Raw genomic sequence first — 15,542 nt, 5'->3', positions numbered from 1 at the left:
GAGCGTGCAGCTGCATAGCAATACATGGAGCTGCACGCTCCGCTCCGGAGTGCAGGTGCCACAGCTTGCTTTTAACCAGCGAGACTCGGACGTATCTCGCAGCAGTGTGTCTCCGGCCTAAAAGGAAGAAAAAGGACAAGACCTCTCGTAAACCTGAGAAGTATGATACTGGCCCAGGAGCCAGGAGGAAAGTCCAGAGTTCTGCAGGGGTAATGGTCTTATCCAATAGGTTTGATGTTCTGTCTGAGTCTGATGGTGATTTTGAAGATGAGGTAAGAATTGACGCAGAGTGTGATAGGGACGTAGAGGACTGTCCGCCTAAGCGGAAGCCCTTACCCGAGGCCACTCGGGAAGAGTCTGAAATGGAGACTGGTGGTGGGCGGAATAACTCCGACTCAGATCTGTGATGCTGTCAACCGGATAATGTCTGAACTAAGATAGGTAAAATCATTAGGAAATGGAAAGTTTTGGAAGGATGTTTGCTGGGTTCAAATATGATGTGTTAATTTTGCAATGTTTTTTTTTTTTCCCTCAAACCAGAAGTATGGACTCTAAGTTAATTTTACATGTGTAATCTGGAAATGTAATGAATGTTTGTACAATCCAAGTGATTTGAGTATTGTATTACTGAAGAACTTTGTTAAATTCAACTGTATTTGTTTGTTTTTACAATAAAAATTGCCCCTATGTACAAGAATGTAACTACTATAATACTGCCCCTATGTACAAGAATGTAACTACTATAATACTGATCCTCATGTACAAGAATATAACTAATATAATACTGCCCCTGTGTACAAGAATATAACTACTATAATACTGCTCCTCATGTACAAGAATATAACTCCTATAATACTGCCCCTATGTACAAGAATATAACTACTATAATACTGCCCTCTATATACAAGGATATAACTGCTATAATACTGCTCCCTATGTACAAGAATATAACTACTATAATACTGCCACTATGTACAAGAATATAAATACTATAATTCTGCCCCTATGTACAAGAATATAACTACTATAATACTGCTGCTATGTGCAAGAATATAACTAGTATAATACTGCTCCTATGTACAAGAATATAACTACTATAATACTGCCCTCTATGTAGAAGAATATCACTACTAGAATACTGCTCCCTATATACAAGAATATAACTACTTTAATACTGCTGCTATGTTCAAGAATATAACTACCATAAAACTGCTCCCTATGTACACGAATATACTATAATACTGCCCCTATGTACAAGAATATAACTACTATAATACTGCCCACTATGCACAAGAATATAACTACAACAATACTGTTCCTATGTACAAGAATATCACTACTATAATACTGCCCCTATGTACAAGAATATAACTACTATAATACTGCCCTCTATATACAAGAATATAACTACTATAATACTGCTCCCTATGTACAAGAATATAACTACTATAATACTGCCCACTATGCACAAGAATATAACTACAACAATACTGTTCCTATGTACAAGAATATCACTACTATAATACTGCCCCTATGTACAAGAATATAACTACTATAATACTGCCCTCTATATACAAGAATATAACTACTATAATACTGCTCCCTATGTACAAGAATATAACTACTATAATACTGCTCTCTATGTACAAGAATATAACTACTATAATACTGCCCACTATGCACAAGAATATAACTACAACAATACTGCTCCTATGTACAAGAATATAACTACTATAATACTGCCCCTATGTACAAGAATATAACTACTATAATACTGCTCTCTATGTACAAGAATATAACTACTATAATACTGCTCCTCATGTACAAGAATATAACTACTATAATACTGCCCTCTATATACAAGAATATAACTACTATAATACTGCTCCCTATGTACAAGAATATAACTACTATAATACTGCCCACTATGCACAAGAATATAACTACAACAATACTGTTCCTATGTACAAGAATATCACTACTATAATACTGCCCCCATGTACAAGAATATAACTACTATAATACTGCCCTCTATATACAAGAATATAACTACTATAATACTGCTCCCTATGTACAAGAATATAACTACTATAATACTGCTCTCTATGTACAAGAATATAACTACTATAATACTGCCCACTATGCACAAGAATATAACTACAACAATACTGCTCCTATGTACAAGAATATAACTACTATAATACTGCCCCTATGTACAAGAATATAACTACTATAATACTGCTCTCTATGTACAAGAATATAACTACTATAATACTGCTCCTATGTACAAGAATATAACTACTATAATACTGCCCACTATGCACAAGAATATAACTACAACAATACTGCTCCTATGTACAAGAATATCACTACTATAATACTGCCCCTATGTACAAGAATATAACTACTATAATACTGCCCCTATGTACAAGAATGTAACTACTATAATACTGCCCCTATGTACAAGAATATAACTACTATAATACTGCTCCTCATGTACAAGAATATAACTACTATAATACTGCTCCCTATGTACAAGAATATAACTACTATAATACTGCTCCCTATGTACAAGAATATAACTACTATAATACTGCCCTCTATATACAAGGATATAACTACTATAATACTGCCCTCTATATACAAGGATATAACTACTATAATACTGCTCCCTATGTACAAGAATATAACTACTATAATACTGCTCTCTATGTACAAGAATATAACTACTATAATACTGCCCCTATGTACAAGAATATAACTGCTATAATACTGCCCTCTATGTAGAAGAATATCACTACTAGAATACTGCTCCCTATGTACAAGAATATAACTACTATAATACTGCCCACTATGCACAAGAATATAACTACAACAATACTGCTCCTATGTACAAGAATATCACTACTATAATACTGCTCCTATGTACAAGAATATCACTACTATAATACTGCCCCTATGTACAAGAATATAACTACTATAATACTGCCCTCTATATACAAGGATATAACTGCTATAATACTGCTCCCTATGTACAAGAATATAACTACTATAATACTGCCCCTGTGTACAAGAATATAACTACTATAATACTGCTCTCTATGTACAAGAATATAACTACTATAATACAGCTCCCTATGTACAAGAATATAACTACTATAATACTGCCCTCTATATACAAGGATATAACTACTATAATACTGCCCTCTATATACAAGGATATAACTACTATAATACTGCTCCCTATGTACAAGAATATAACTACAATTCTACTGCTGCTATGTTCAAGAATATAACTACCATAAAACTGCTCCCTATGTACACGAATATACTATAATACTGCCCCTATGTACAAGAATATAACTACTATAATACTGCCCCTATGTACAAGAATATAACTACTATAATACTGCCCCTATGTACAAAGATATAACTACTATAATACTGCCCTCTATGTAGAAGAATATCACTACTAGAATACTGCTCCCTATATACAAGAATATAACTACTTTAATACTGCTGCTATGTGCAAGAATATAACTACTATAATACTGCCCCTATGTACAAGAATATAACTACAATTCTACTGCTGCTATGTTCAAGAATATAACTACCATAAAACTGCTCCCTATGTACACGAATATACTATAATACTGCCCCTATGTACAAGAATATAACTACTATAATACTGCCCACTATGCACAAGAATATAACTACAACAATACTGTTCCTATGTACAAGAATATCACTACTATAATACTGCCCCTATGTACAAGAATGTAACTACTATAATACTGCCCCTATGTACAAGAATATAACTACTATAATACTGCTCCCTATGTACAAGAATATAACTACTATAATACTGCTCCCTATGTACAAGAATATAACTACTATAATACTGCTCCCTATGTACAAGAATATAACTACTATAATACTGCCCCTATGTACAAGAATATAACTACTATAATACTGCCCCTATGTACAAGAATATAACTACTATAATACTGCCCTCTATATACAAGAATATAACTACTATAATACTGCCCCTATGTACAAGAATATAACCTACTATAATACTGCTCCTCATGTACAAGAATATAACTAATATAATACTGCCCCTGTGTACAAGAATATAACTACTATAATACTGCTCTCTATGTACAAGAATATAACTACTATAATACTGCCCCTATGTACAAGAATGTAACTACTATAATACTGCCCCTATGTACAAGAATATAACTAATATAATACTGCCCCTGTGTACAAGAATATAACTACTATAATACTGCTCTCTATGTACAAGAATATAACTACTATAATACAGCTCCCTATGTACAAGAATATAACTACTATAATACTGCCCTCTATATACAAGGATATAACTACTATAATACTGCCCTCTATATACAAGGATATAACTACTATAATACTGCTCCCTATGTACAAGGATATAACTACTATAATACTGCTCCCTATGTACAAGAATATAAATGCTATAATACTGCCCTCTATATACAAGGATATAACTACTATAATACTGCTCCCTATGTACAAGAATATAACTACTATAATACTGCCCCTATGTACAAGAATGTAACTACTATAATACTGCCCCTATGTACAAGAATATAACTAATATAATACTGCCCCTGTGTACAAGAATATAACTACTATAATACTGCTCTCTATGTACAAGAATATAACTACTATAATACAGCTCCCTATGTACAAGAATATAACTACTATAATACTGCCCTCTATATACAAGGATATAACTACTATAATACTGCCCTCTATATACAAGGATATAACTACTATAATACTGCTCCCTATGTACAAGAATATAAATGCTATAATACTGCCCTCTATATACAAGGATATAACTACTATAATACTGCTCCCTATGTACAAGAATATAACTACTATAATACTGCCCCTATGTACAAGAATATAACTACTATAATACTGCCCCTATGTATAAGAATATAACTACTATAATACTGCCCTCTATATACAAGAATATAACTACTATAATACTGCCCCTATGTACAAGAATGTAACTACTATAATACTGCCCCTATGTACAAGAATATAACTACTATAATACTGCCCCTGTGTACAAGAATATAACTACTATAATCCTGCTCCTATGTACAAGAATATAACTACTATAATACTGCTTCTATGTACAAGAATATAACTACTATAATCCTGCTCCTATGTACAAGAATATAACTACTATAATACTGCTTCTATGTACAAGAATATAACTACTATAATACTGCCCCATGTACAAGAATATAACTACTGTAATACTTTTTGTCTTACTAGATTCTCTTTATTAGTTAACTCTACCATGTCCTTCTCTTATCCATAAATTAACAGTGCCATCAGTGCTCAGTATCATAATATTAATAAAATACAACTTTTTTAGTGCCGTTTACAATTATCAAAAATGTGACTAAATATCAATGCTTACCAAACACCTCCATGCATCTGATGAGTATGCCTGTACACTGCACCGATACTTGTTTCCCTACAGCGCACTCATTTTTTCCTGTCTCCAAGCATCCAAAACATGATATTCCATTGTTGTTAGTAAGTTTAGGAACTGTGAAAATAAAACAGTAAAAAATAAATAAATTACATGAACATCAATAAGCAAAAGCTAGAGACCTTTTTAACACCATAAATGCTGGACATTTTATCAATCATAAAGTAATTTTCTATAACCTTAATAAATATAGATACATTTCATTAATTGGATGTGACTCTACAAAAGGAAAAAAAATATTCAATATTTATCAAAATCATGGGTCGATCATTTGATTGATTTAGTAGTACATTTGCTTATCTCTAATGTGGGAGGATACAGACTTTTTCCAGCACGGAGCAGCGGTACGTTGATCTTATTGTTTTGTTTTTTGGAGATTTTCTTGCTCGTCTTTTTAAGGTGAACAAATCTCTCCTGGAAAGTGTTCAACCTCACAAATCAATGTTTCTGTTTCCATTCAGTGACAGTAAGCAGAGGAAGGTTTAAGGGCTGGATCTCATGTATACATAAAGCCTACATTAGTTGTCCTGCATCTGGTGGGGGGCATGTGTGACTTTGTTCCTCTCTGCAGGGGGCTTCCCTAATACACAACCCTGCAGACTGGCTGGAGACTGAGCTTCTAAAATATTCTTCATGTTTAGTGAGTGTTTGGTTCAGTGATGTTGATGGGCGAGGATCTGTTGCTGATGTCCTGTTGCCCATGTCTGGATGTCCTATGTAGAAAGGCTATCGATTCCTGGCTGGAGATGGATACACATTCTGCGGTCATGGGATCTGTTGTCTGAAATTGAGGAACTATCCTAAGGACTTTTGTTACTGGCTGGTGCTGGATATACAGTATGTGCTACGGTCGTGGAATCCGTCGTCTGGAAGAACATGGACTGTGACTACAGACTATATTGGTGGGAGATTTAAAAGCTGTGAGCCAACCAAAAGCTGGGATACAGTGGGTATCACATAGTGCAGGGGCAGTGGAACTACCGGCCCCGGGTTGGGATCTTTTGGACTGGGGGGCACTGCATTGTGGCCATCTACCCGGAATTGCTGTCAGACCTTGGACGTCAGTAATAAAAAATAACTGCATTGTTAATCTGCCTAGGTGAGTATTACAACCCACAACTTCATATCCTCACAAAAACCGATTGAGAAAAACTGCAGCTGCATACCCCTCCTCCCTGCCTTTATTTTCTTTGTTACCCAAGGTGTTTGTTTTTTTTTAGGAGAGAGGGCCAGCAGCATTGGAAAGAGGAGAAGTTAAGATGCTTTATGGTGCAAGTTTATAAACTTTTCCAACCCATGCAGTAGATCTTAAGTTGTATTATTTTAGATTTCTATGGGTTGGCACACCTATGGGTTGCAATAGTCTGTCTATGTCCTGTGCAAAGAAAGTATTATCCATGCCCTCTTTGAAAACTTTACCCACTAAATACATGGGACTTTATGACATCAAATAACATCAAGGTAAAAGTTCTCAGCTGTCATGTGGCAAAGGGCAAAAGATGGATGTTCTCGACAGTTTCAAGACCATCTCCTATGGGATCGATATTATAGCAATATATGAGACCCCCAAGGATATTGTACCTACCTTGCTGGCTCGCTACGTTGCAGCGATTTGTTGTGCAGCACGAAAAATAACTGTAACGTTCATAGCTTCCTGTGTTGAAGGCAAACAGGTTTGTACATGTTTCTCCAATGTTTGCTGATCCACAACCTAGCACATTCGATGATGTTGAAAGTACACCTGAAAGAAAACATGGCCGTGTTGTTGATTGAATGATTTCAGTACCCTTCACGATAAATGCATTACCATATCACAATGATTACTGCCCTCTATTTTTTTTTTTTATAAAGATGATGGCTCATGGTCATTTATCAATTTTTCCACCAAAGGAAGAGCAACCAAGGGCATTTGTTAGTTTCTCCATTACTTATCATCGTTGAGCTTTGTGAAGGCACAAGAATCCCTTTAGGTGTCATAAGACAATAAGGAAGAACAAACTCATGTGGTCTTCATTTCATTCCTCAAGGATTATGTCAACCTGTAGTGGCTCACTTGACCAGGAGTTTAAGGTATAAGAAGCCCTTTACATGCCACAAGACCTATCGAAAGAAGGAATCCTAAGTTCATGTGGTTTACAACTTCTTCCCCAAAGATGATGTCAACCTGTTGTGGTTTAAATAATCTGCTAAATATATTTTCTATGGCCAACCTTTTGCTCCTGATTCATCCTATGGAGGAAGGCCCATTTCCATAAAAAATTTTTAAACAGTGGTGGTCCATTCTTTAGACATGCACAACTGGGTTAAGATGGAGACAGCCTCCATAAATGGATATTGAGTAAAGGTGGGAGGGTGATCCCGGACAGATTTTTGACCATAACAAACACTGATTGTTGATATAGCAAGCTGATTAGTGATTATCTAAGATTGTTTGAAAACGGCCGCTTCAAACTCGATGGAGATTAATGATTGCCGGTTCCCTTAAGTACATATATTGTCAGCAGCACATCCTACAGTATGACCAATGGTTTGGGCTTCTTTATTTCCATAGTTCTCTTAGCACCTAAAGAGGTTCTTATTCCTTTATCTCCAGGTGATGTGAACCACCATAGGTCGACTTCACCCTTGGGGTGGGAGATAGAGATTACTAAAATTTAGGATTCTTTCTTTCCACAGGTCTCAAAGCATCTAAAGAGCTTCTTGTAACTTTATCTCCAGGTGATGCGAACAACCATAGATTGACAGCAACGTTGGGGAAGGAGATGGAGACAATATAAGTTTGAGCTTGCTTCTTTCCATAGGTCTCATAGCATCGAAAGTGGTCTTGTAACTTTATCTCCAGGCGATGTGAACCACCATAGGTTGACAACATCCTTTGAGTGTCAGACGGAGACTTGAAAAATGTAGGCTTCCTTCTTTCCATATGTCTTATAACATATAAAGGGCTTCACCATCATCTCCAGTCGATTTAATCCACTATAGGTTGACATCATCCTTGGAGAGGGAAGTAGAGACGTGTTTGGGCTTCTTTTTCTTCATAAGACATACATCCTTTGTTTACACAAGGCGATGAACTGCAAGCAAGAATTATTTTCAAGCCTTCATGAAAGAGGTGATTTTGTTCATTCATCAGTTGATCACTACGGTTTACATGGCCCACTGATCATGAACGAGCATTCTCACTATTATTGATCCGCGGACTTTAAGGATTGGTGTAGGTGACTTGGGTTGTACTCCAGAAACAGAAGAAAACTACATTTTAGTTCCTCCTAGATTGAGCTTGATTGTCTCTTCATTTTCCCTCATGCTATGACTTTTAATGTGTCATTATGTACACCTTTATCTTGGTCTAAATTACGATTTTTGTCATCGTAAATCATTAGGGTTAAAAAAATCTAAAACTTTGAACTATATTCCAAAAGAACATTCTTCTCTTGTCTGCTGAAAGAACCCAGTGATCCAGGCCACACATAAACTAGAGGAGCGCTGGAAACAGGAATATGTAAACAGCAGATCAATTTCAGGGAGTGTTAAGAAGAGATGGGATAAAGAGTCCTGACGCGCACATCAAAAACCAAATGGAAATCAGACTTCAAGACTTTATTTATAATGACAGGACAGCAGCCGGCTCATATGATTAAATGGCCTCCTGGGGGACGTCACTCTGCACAGTCTGGCTCGAAAATAGGCCATTATAAGCTGACCACTGGGGTGTCAAAGTTTCCTCTTCAAAAAAATGGAAGTCGAAGAAAAATTTAGCTTTATACCTTGAGGGCGAATTTACAAGACAGATGGAGCACAGGAAAATTCATTTTATCTTTAGCAGATTTTAATTATTTAGTCATAAGTCAAAGAAAAAAAAAGGTAGGTGAAAACTTGTTGATTGCTCATGGTCCAACTGGTGGTACACCAAACAATTATTAGGTTGGGGCTCTGAAACTACTGGGATGACAAATGATTCCAGGATCGGGGCTCTGGGAAAGCTTGACTTTTGCTCCATTCTTTGTCTATAGGACTTCCAGAAATAAACTAAATACAACAGCCCTATATAAAAAGAATAGAGTGGAGGCCAAGCATGTTTAAAGTCCTATTCCCAGGTCCAAGTGGTTGGACCTCCAGTGGATGGCAATTAATATCCCCATAGGACAAGGGATAAATTGTCAGAATATTCTTATTATGCTGGCTTATTGGAACTATAGTAAATATTCAGATCTTGCCTGCTATAAACCAAAATGAAGCAATTCAAGTTCCAGCAGTATGAAATAGCATAAAATATGGTGCAACCAAGGCTCTCACCATTCTTCCATTCCTTCGTGGCCATGTTCACGCAATAGTTGCTGACTTCATCGCAAAATAGGGATTTATACGAGGACGAGCATCCAACGGAAGAACTTGGACAGGAATTACATTGTAAGCGGTTCATGTAAATCCAAGAAGCTGAAGAAGGGAAACAGTGATACTCGTATTAGTGAACAGGATACATCAGGGGCAAGCAATATTTTATAGATAAGGAGCAAGTGGTATTGCAGGAGCTAGCTAATAATCATCTGGCAATAAAAAGGTTTTTCATGGTTACCAAATGTAAATTAATTGAATCAAAGATGATGATGTTGCAGTTTCAGTGCCAGTTTTGTGGTTCTGACACTGACAGAGCTTCTTTCCTCTCTCTACCCATGCTGTAATGAAGGGGACTGGCTTAGCTAATGAGTTGACCAAGACAGCCAGTCCCACTTAAACATACAATATTGGCAAAACTTTTTGAGTTGTGGCAAAACCCTTTTAACTATTTGTCTGTAAAAACATGTGGCTTGTAGGGGAAGACCAATTAAAAAAACTTGCAATAATTGTCACAAATTGCAAAATGAACTATCATGGTATGGCCAAATTACAACCCCTAGCATTGTAATAGCTGCAGATGATGTGAATACTTACTGGAGTACCGGTTGATGTTGCAGAGGTTACTCTCGCAGCATGTTGAAGTCATATAGACTGATCGAGTCCCTGTATCAATGATTGAGGTTTGGTTGCACAGATAGGTAGTGGAGCAGCCCTTCATCACAGTGTTACTATCACCTGCAGGTAACAAATTGGTCAATTAGTATAATTAATTCTTCAAGTTGTGCTTCATAAGACTTGCCTGCTTGAAACTTTCTAATTCTAAGGTTTAAGTTACTGAATGACTGTCACCCTTCTTGGGTCACTCTTTGGTCTTTCTCTCCCTTGTCAATGATCATACTGTATGTTAGGCAAGCATGGGTGAAGGGCCCGTTATGGTACCTGCAGGTTATGTATTTAGCCTAAATTTACCACTTAGGGTGATAATAAAACAAAGAAATGTGTCCAAGTTAAGATCAAAATTATATAAAAAGTGGGTTTAATTTACAAAAGTATAAAAAAAATACACATACATGATATTTTAGAGAAGAGCAAATAAATTTGCAGGACCAGGTCAGTATTCCACCACCTTTTTTCATGCCATTTTTCCCTTAAAGGGAACCTATCACCCCGTTTTTTTCGGTATGAGATAAAAATACTGTTAAATAGGGCCTGAGCTGTGCATTACAATAGTGTAGTTTGTGGACCCCGATTCCCCACCTATGCTGCCGAAATACGTTACCAAAGTAGTCATTTTCGCCTGTCAATCAGGCTGGTCAGGTCGGATGGGCGTGGCTTCTTCCCCCAGATATTGCGTAGTTTTCCGTTGGTGGCGTAGTGGTGTGCGCATGTCCAAGGTCCCCAATCCTGCACGGGGGGGTGAAAATAGCAGCGATGTCCGTTATTCCATTGGTGGTCGGTGGGCGCGGCCATCTTCCTTTGGCCGCGCGTGCGCAGAAGCGGCGCTGTGCTGGCCGCGGCTTCAGGAAAATGGCCGCGGGATGCCGCGCGTGCGCAGATGGAGATCGCGGCGGCCATTTTCCTGAAGCCGCGGCCAGCAGAGCGCCGCTTCTGCGCACGCGCGGCCAAAGGAAGATGGCCGCGCCCACCGACCACCAATGGAATAACGGACATCGCTGCTATTTTCACCCCCCCGTGCAGGATTGGGGACGTTGGACATGCGCACACCACTACGCCACCAACGGAAAACTACGCAATATCTGGGGGAAGAAGCCACGCCCATCCGACCTGACCAGCCTGATTGACAGGCGAAAATGACTACTTTGGTAACGTATTTCGGCAGCATAGGTGGGGAATCGGGGTCCACAAACTACACTATTGTAATGCACAGCTCAGGCCATATTTAACAGTATTTTTATCTCATACCGAAAAAAACGGGGTGATAGGTTCCCTTTAACTAATAATTTATGGTTCCATTGAAAAGTAAAACTTTTCTTCCCTTATATGACTGAGTCAATTACAAAGTTTAAAATGCTTTGTCCTAAAAGCCCAAAACAAACAGATCCTTAATGACTCGCTCGGTTTTGATGCTGAAATGTAAGTGCTGGTTTTCTTTCTAGTGATGCTCCAGAGATAACAATTCCTTATAGGATAAGCATTGAAATTAATTGCTGTCCACCGTGTTCATTGATTTTTAAGGAGTCGTTGGACACAACTCACGGTTTTATCTAACAGTACATGCCCTAACAAGGCCCAAGACTAGTGGGCAGAATAAACATGTGGACAATTAGGATGCATATATAGGATCCAAATCCCCTTCGAAGTTAACGAGAGATGTCTAACATTGCAGACCTTCAAGAGTTGCTCTCAACTTTCAGCTCTGGTTCGTAGTGGAGGGTCTCGATTGGGGAAGCCCCTTTATTACCTTCATCTACACCATCAAGGCAAGAGCATTGACCAAAGTGGAGAGCCCCTTGAAGATATATTTCCCCACCTCAAACACCATAAAGGGTGAGCCAGATTTAGAGAGTCAATCTTAAGGAACCGCTCACCTTCTGGTTCACACATCCTGTCCACGTATTAGATGGTCGGTCATTCACTTTTCTTGCATAGGTCATGGCTTCCTAAAACGTGATCACCAACTGTATCTATTTAAATAGGACCCCGGTAAAAATGTCAAGAAGTAAATCGATGTATGCACTCGTTTTTATCAAGAGCGCCCCTTGTGTTTCCAGCTCTACTATTCTACAGGTTGGGGCGATTCCGTCATGTTAAATTTTCTGCTTACTAAAGATTTATATCTGACCCAGATACTCAAGGGCTCAAAATCATTCTGCCAGAAGGACGTCAGTGGTGTTCGGAATGTATAAAGATTTTCCCGGCTAGGGGGCTTACCATGAATTTACAACTGTGACAGAACCAGTCTAGACAATTTCCATCTCATAACAGCAGTCTCAGCAATGTAAAATGTATGAAATAACAGGTATCTAAATCATCGCACAGGCTCTGCTGAATCATACATTTGCATATTGTTCTATCATCTGTGAGATTAATTTAATTTAAAAAATTCCCTTGTATTTAAAAAAAATCCTCAAATTGCAGTTTTTATTGGGTCAGTTTAACCAAAATTCGCCCACTTGGCTTAGAGTCCAGCTTCTTAGTCCTTTAGCAAAGCCACGCAATCCAGGAGGTCTACACACCTCCATACATATGTGTTGGATAAATAGGTCCCATGTTACAAAGTGAACCACACCTAGGGGTGGAGATATGGTGAGCAGCTATCCCACCCTATCTCTTCAACTGCTCACAACAAGACCTGGCCCTAACATGGCCGATTAACCCCTCTTAGTTCTATGTGTACTAGAGCATTTCTCCAGGTTAATATCACAGAGGACATGCACCTCCTTGATACATATCACCCATACACTATGTGTCCGGCAGCCACCTTACAATAGATATAAAGTTAAAACATCTGAAATAGCCTATTTTTTTCTGCCTGCAGCTGCCACTAGGGGGAGCTTAAGTGCTGATGGTATACTGTTACACTTACTTTGCATAAACCAATAGTATAAGGGAATATACAAAACTTTGTAAATTATCTTATCAGAGATATATGCTTCCATACCTACTTATGTGACTTTTTGTCTTCCCCCACCTCCTGAACTCATCATTCCCTCTAAAAAACAGCTCAAATCTATTAGGATGACTGACAAGTCACTGAAGGATAATATTAAAACTGCCTATTGAAGTATATAGGTGATAAGAAGAGAGAGAGAAAGAGACAGAAAGAAGGTGCTGCTACTTTCCAGTAAGAGTTTATCAAATCTCAGAGATGGATTCACAGCTACACTGCTCTGTGCTGATCTTGTTGCTACTACTTCAGAACATGTATTACCCAGAGACAGGAGACCAGTAATCTCTCATATCTGTGTGTGTAGTATATGGGACACATCATAACTGTTAATCTCCATTCACAAGCTCAACTGAAAGACAACTGAAAATTAGAGCTAGAGCCCACAAAGGGGAAAACTGCAGAGTAAAAATTATATGATGGACTGAAATAGTGATACTCCTCTATTCACAAGACAGCTTACTGTCAAATGTCACCTTAAATTACACTAAATAACATTAAATTATTACGCTTCAATAATAGCACAGTACGCAGGAGTCACAGCTGCACTGCTCAGTATAAAGTCATCCATTGGCTGCTGCTTTTAAATATGAGCTACATAGGCATAGAAGACCAGGAGTCCCTCATGTCTGTGTGTTCAGTTTATGGGAAACATAGCAGCTATTCCCCACTCACTAGCTCACAGCCAACTAAAAATTAAAGATGGAGCATGCAGAATATAAAACTGCAGATCATGTAATGGCCAGAAATAGAATAATTTTATATGGAAAACAGCTTATTCTGAACATTCGGAAATGTCAGTTACACTTTAAAGGGGTTGACCACAACTCATTTTTCAATGAAATAGTCCACTAGTAAAATATATAAAATGTATACTCACCTCAGCTGGGTGTGCTGTGGTCATCTGACATTGTTATACCATTTGAGCCCAGTAGCCAATCTGCGGCCTTTTTGGGCTACCGTATTCTTACTTTCCTCGGACGAATGTCGAACAAGTACAAGAAGTAAAAGTGTAGCAAGCCAATAGTGGCCTCTGATTGGCTGCAGAACTTTATAATAACGCCACAAGCATCCTGGCAGACCCAGCGGCAACATTGCTGGAACGGCACCGGTGTGAGAGATGAGTATGAGTTTTTTTTTAATTTTACTTAATTGAAAAAGGTGTTGTCCAGGGAGTGGACACAGTTTTCTGTAAACTCCTCTACTCCTCCTAGTGGTGGCAGCAGGGTCTGAAATTCTATGTTTAAACTTTATATACACACAGAGGTTTGGTGTCCTCGGGGATTGCCGGGGCTTCTTCCATGTGTCTGCTATTTGAGTGATTATCTGGCTATTTAGCTGGCTCTCTGGCTCCAATCAGTGGCAGTTGTAACTTTGCTCAAATAGCGTGTACTTGCTCTGTCCTCTGTGTTCCTGTATTTGATCTTTGTTGCCCGACCTTGGACCTTGCCTCTGATCATCCATTTGCCTTGCCCCTGATCATCCATTTGCCTTGCCCCTGATCATCCATTTGCCTTGCCCCTTTTCTCTTACTCCACTACCTTCCTGGAATTGGGACCTCGGACTTTGACCTGACTACACCTTTGCCTTACCCATTTGTATATGACGATCTCTCTTGGTATCTGACCCTGGACGTCTTTACTACCCGAGCCTCATGGCTTGTCCGTGAGTTGTAACCAAAGTCACATTTAGTATCTTTGTATCAGAAAAAAATGAAGTTCTGATCTCTATAAAGACATATTAAGAAAAGTATCAGCATAGAGCCTCGGAAGTAACGCCGTGGTTGGAAATTGAGGGCTATTCCTTTTGCTCCGATCTCTTCACCCTTTTTGTCTGTAATCATCAGAGGTGATGAATGGCCCCAGAGATCGCTTTCCTATTAGCATTCATCCTGTATTATCTTATTAGCTGTTTTGTTACTCCGTGATGTTCGTAAGTCTCCTGCGATCGGGTGAAATGAACTGAAAGACTGCTGCTGAAGGGCTCGAGGGAGCGGGGGAATGCATGAAAAAGCAG

General features: G+C 38.3%; 2 protein-coding genes across 3 annotated transcripts in view; one reads left to right on the top strand and one right to left on the bottom strand.

Moving 5' to 3' along the window:
* LOC143770392 (interferon-inducible GTPase 5-like) overlaps positions 1–15,542 on the top strand; it is a 93,333-nt gene that overhangs the window by 2,166 nt on the left and 75,625 nt on the right. The gene's annotated exons all lie outside the window — the stretch shown is intronic.
* Positions 1–15,542, bottom strand: part of LOC143770394 (urokinase plasminogen activator surface receptor-like) — a 42,346-nt gene that overhangs the window by 13,850 nt on the left and 12,954 nt on the right. For both annotated transcript variants that reach the window (XM_077260003.1, XM_077260004.1), the window contains 4 exons: positions 10,493–10,633; positions 9,857–9,997; positions 7,146–7,301; positions 5,486–5,617 (listed from right to left, as the gene is read on the bottom strand). In XM_077260003.1, the coding sequence (XP_077116118.1) occupies positions 5,486–5,617; positions 7,146–7,301; positions 9,857–9,997; positions 10,493–10,633 (570 nt within the window). The remainder of the gene's footprint in view (positions 1–5,485; positions 5,618–7,145; positions 7,302–9,856; positions 9,998–10,492; positions 10,634–15,542) is intronic.

This window comes from Ranitomeya variabilis, chromosome 4, assembly GCF_051348905.1.
Source record: "Ranitomeya variabilis isolate aRanVar5 chromosome 4, aRanVar5.hap1, whole genome shotgun sequence".
NCBI lineage: Eukaryota > Metazoa > Chordata > Amphibia > Anura > Dendrobatidae > Ranitomeya > Ranitomeya variabilis.
Note: the sequence above shows the minus strand (reverse complement) of the source record. Positions and strands in the feature narration are given on the sequence as shown.